The sequence below is a fragment of the Pteropus vampyrus genome, unplaced genomic scaffold (assembly GCF_000151845.1).
Source record: "Pteropus vampyrus isolate Shadow unplaced genomic scaffold, Pvam_2.0 Scaffold167, whole genome shotgun sequence".
Taxonomy (NCBI): domain Eukaryota; kingdom Metazoa; phylum Chordata; class Mammalia; order Chiroptera; family Pteropodidae; genus Pteropus; species Pteropus vampyrus.
In genome coordinates this window covers 3,099,355-3,103,449 of record NW_011888948.1, presented here as the reverse complement: position 1 = coordinate 3,103,449, position 4,095 = coordinate 3,099,355, and the positions used below count along the sequence as shown (strand labels likewise).

Here is a 4,095-nt window from a genome sequence, read left to right as displayed (position 1 = left end):
TGTTAAGTATATTGATGTTTTGAGTTAATGGACACTGTCCCCAAGTTTTAGTGAATCATTATTAAAGCCATGTTTTTATTCTCAAATCAATTATCAGATTCAATCCAGAAATCAAATGATGTAAACATACCATACTGTGAAATCAGGGGTTCTAAAAATATAATTGTTTGATCAATATTAAATGCTGTGTTTTAATTTTTTTCTAAACTTTAAGGATATTGAAAGAGACTTGAAACAAATTAGACTTCAGAACATAAAGGAAAGTAAAATTTCAAAGCAAAAATATAAGGTAATAAACATTTGTCTTTCAGTTTCATATTAAAAAGCTGGCTGGGGGTTCATACCTTGCAATCTGGGTTGACGACAAGATTCCCCCCGCTACTATTTTATGGAATTGCTTTATTTTATGATGTTAGACTAGTGGTTTTATGTGTCTATAATGTCAAATAGGAAGTTATAATTTTAAGATTTTTATTGCATTGCTAAACTAAGATTGTTTTCTTGCTTTTTTTCTAGAGAGGGATAAAGTTTGAAATTAATTTAGATAAATGTATTTCTGATGAAAATACCCTCAAAGAGGAAGAGGTATGTCATTAAGTATATATTTTCATTAGTAGGCATGAGAAAATGAGTGTCTTAGAAGCATGTTTCATGAAGTTTTTCCGTAGGGACTAGGGAGAATTTTTTTCCTCCCATTCTTTTTAAATTGAGATTATTCTCTTAAATGGATTATTCCAATTTAATTCATTTTTCTTTTATAAAGAATCGATTTCCTCACAATATTAACTTTTAATCATAGCAAAATTAAAATAGAAGACATAATACATATTCAACAAGTACTATCATTACCTAAAAAATCGAACAGGTACCCTGAAACCATGCTCATTTATTTTAGGTCTTAGTTATTAATAACTTTGTACAGGTCCTTGAGTGAATCTCAGTTATGCCTTTGGGCTGTCATTGATACAGCAATAAATGCAAGATCACAGTAAACTCAAACCTTGTTTTATTACTTGAGTTCAACATCTTTTTTAATCCCACTTTTTATCAGACCTACTAACAAATATCAAAATTAACTGATTTGTGTTTCCATTTAACCCTCTATAAACTTGCCTTTTAAATTACCAAAAGTATGTGTATTTACATGTTCTATATCACATCTGATACTCAATTTCTTTCTTTCATATTCTTCATTAGCTTAAAACTTTTTAACGTTATCATTTCTTTCAGGTGTGTGTGTGTTTGTGTGTGTGTGCGTGTGTGTGTGTGTAGTGAAGGACCAGTTCTTTTTTTTTTTTAAAAAAAAAGACTTCATGTTTTGTAGCAGTCACGGCAAAATCGAGCAGAAGTTGCAGATTTCCCATGTTCTCAATTGAGCAGAAGTGGCAGATTTCCCATGTTCTCCTGCCCCCCTCACGTACACAGCCTTCCCCACCGTCACCACCCTCCACCAGATTGGAACATTTGTTACAACTGATGATCCTACACTGACACATTGTTATTACCCAAAGTCCACAGCTTACATCAGGGTTCACTCTTGGTGATGTACATTCTGTGGGTTTTGACAAATGTATAGTGACACGTATCCACCATTACAGTATCATGCCGAGCACTTTCACTGCTGCAAAAATCCTCTGTGCTCCACCTGTCTTTCAGATTTTCACTAGCATTTTGCTACGTTAGACTTTAATAGAGTGGTGATAGTTAGCGCTCACCTCTACTTAACCGTTAGTCTCGAAGTGTCTCAGAGATATGAATATCGGAGAGGAGCAGTTATGGGACCATTTCTGGGTTGGAATCTGAGGAGTGCTACATCCATAGTGCTTCTGTGAAGAGAGGCTCTAAAGTTGGCCTGCTAGAATAAAAGAATACAGTCGAGAAAGTTTTATCTCCCAGAGTGTTCATCTTTTATTATTCTATGCTTCAGTGTGCTTGAGACAGAGTGATCATTTTTGTGTTGATTGTAGAGTATTAGGAGCAGTTTTAGGGACCCATCTGATTAGGAATGTCATATACTAACAACAGTGTGTGGAGGAAATAACCTTGGGAATTCTGTAGAATGAACCATAGTAGAACGATATTAAAGACAGGAAGTCTGGATAAAATTAAGTTGCCATATATCAGTACTGACAAGGAAAATAAATGAAAACATTTTTGTTTCTATCTTGTTCCAACATAGTTCCACCTTTAAAATTCCACTGATTTGTTTGTTTAATATACATACTTTGAATACTTGCCATATATTTTGGTAAATGTTATTACTGGGAAAAGAAATTTTTAAAATTCCTTCACCCCCGTCTCCCTCACCAAAATATAGCTTACTTCTCATGAAACACCTGGAATTGCTTTACGCCAGGAAACTTTGACCTTTGAGGACAGCCTGAAGCTTAAGGAAAATAAATGTATAAAGGAGTATGAGGATTATACAGACGAAGCATTTGAAAAACTCTGTGGCTCAGAAGCAGGTACGTATATCTTGAAGGTTGTACATGAGAAGGAACTGTTTTATCGGCAATCCATCTTAAACTATCTCCCACAACTCCACTGTCACCTGTCCCCGTTGCTCTCCCTGAGCTGGGCAGAGACCTGGCTCCTCTGCTTCTGCCCACCCCCATGGGTTCGTGCTCCCTGACACTCAGCCCTCCTCTCTTGCTCCATTCACAGTCTCCTTGGGCAGTTTCACCTGCTCCGTCAACTTCAGTTTCTCCCAGCTGGGAGCTCCACATCTATCTGCTGGAAAGCTCCCTGGACAAGTCCCACTAGCATGTCAGACTCAACACGTGTGCAGTCAAGCTTCTGATCTCTTCCTCCCCAGTGACCCTTTGCTTCGGGTAACACCTTGCCCAGGCTGACAGTTACTGCTGCTCAGGGTGGTTTCCGTTCCGAGGTGTCTCTTGAGTCTCCCTCCTCCTCCTTCATTCTCTCTGCCACTAGTTTAGGGCCCTGTTGTCCCTCAGCATCCGTTTCCTCTTAGGATCAGGGGATGATAGCACCTACTACACAGGCTTACTGTGAGGACTAAAGTGAAATTTGGTGTATAAAGTACCTGAGACATGCTAGGTGATTAACACATGCTATTCCTGTATTTTCCTTTTCCCTCACTGAATTGCCTACGTGTCCTCCTTTTTGTTAGCATTTCCCTTTCATTCCCTAAATGATTGTTAGAGTTAGCTTATATTATTACCCTGCTCAAACTTTTTTTTTTGATAATGCCTGCAGGATACGGTCCATTCCACACAATATCACATTTGACACTGAGTGGCCTGACCCTGTGGTGATCTTCCTTTATTACCCTAGAACCCCTTCTTTCCTTCCACAGTGATGGGAGCCGTACGTAGCTAGGTGAGCATTTACATACCCTGGCTTGGCTTAGCTTTCGCTTCCTGTAATAATACACTTTGCCTCATTTACATCTAGAAAAATCTTTATTCAATTCAGCAGGCATTTTATTGATAATCTCCCCGGTGCCACATATTGTGCTAGGTGGTAGGAAATCTCAAAGATGAACAAAACCTCAAAATCACAGAAGTGTAATCCAAAGAAAGGCACAAAACGTGTGTTCTGAGCCCCAAATGCTGATCATTGTTGGAGTGTGAGCTGGCTAGAGACTCAGAGAGGTAGCTACTCCTGTACAGCTTGGCATGCCAAGGAGCTTGGCCTTATCCTTTGTGGTGACTTTCAGTAAAGGGAGTTAAATATTATTTGTGATGGAGAAAAATCACACTGGCTGTGTAGTTTGAAGGATGCTGTGGAGGAATGAGACTGAAGGCAGGTGAATAGTCTAGGTGGGAAATGACAGGTACACGAGCCAGAGCGATGCAGTGAGACTAGACACGGAGTGTGAACCACTGAGTATGGGGCTTGAGGAAAGGAAGAGGGTCAAGGATCCTCCCAGTTTTCTAGTTCATCTGAATGAAGCTTTCACCAACCAAATAGGTATATACAGACGTACCTCAGAGATATAGCGGGTTTGCTTCCACACCGCCACAGTAAAGCCAATATCACAATAAAGCAAGTCACAAGAATTTTTTGGTTTCCTAGTGCATATAAAAGTTATTCATTGAAAATACTTTATTGCTAAACAATGCTGACCGT

General features: G+C 38.8%; 1 protein-coding gene across 1 annotated transcript in view; it reads left to right on the top strand.

Annotated features, from left to right (window-relative positions):
- Positions 1-4,095, top strand: part of NEK5 (NIMA related kinase 5) — a 68,294-nt gene that overhangs the window by 39,730 nt on the left and 24,469 nt on the right. The window contains exons 20-22 of the mRNA XM_023536715.1: positions 215-289; positions 517-585; positions 2,318-2,465. Of these exons, the coding sequence (XP_023392483.1) occupies positions 215-289; positions 517-585; positions 2,318-2,465 (292 nt within the window). The remainder of the gene's footprint in view (positions 1-214; positions 290-516; positions 586-2,317; positions 2,466-4,095) is intronic.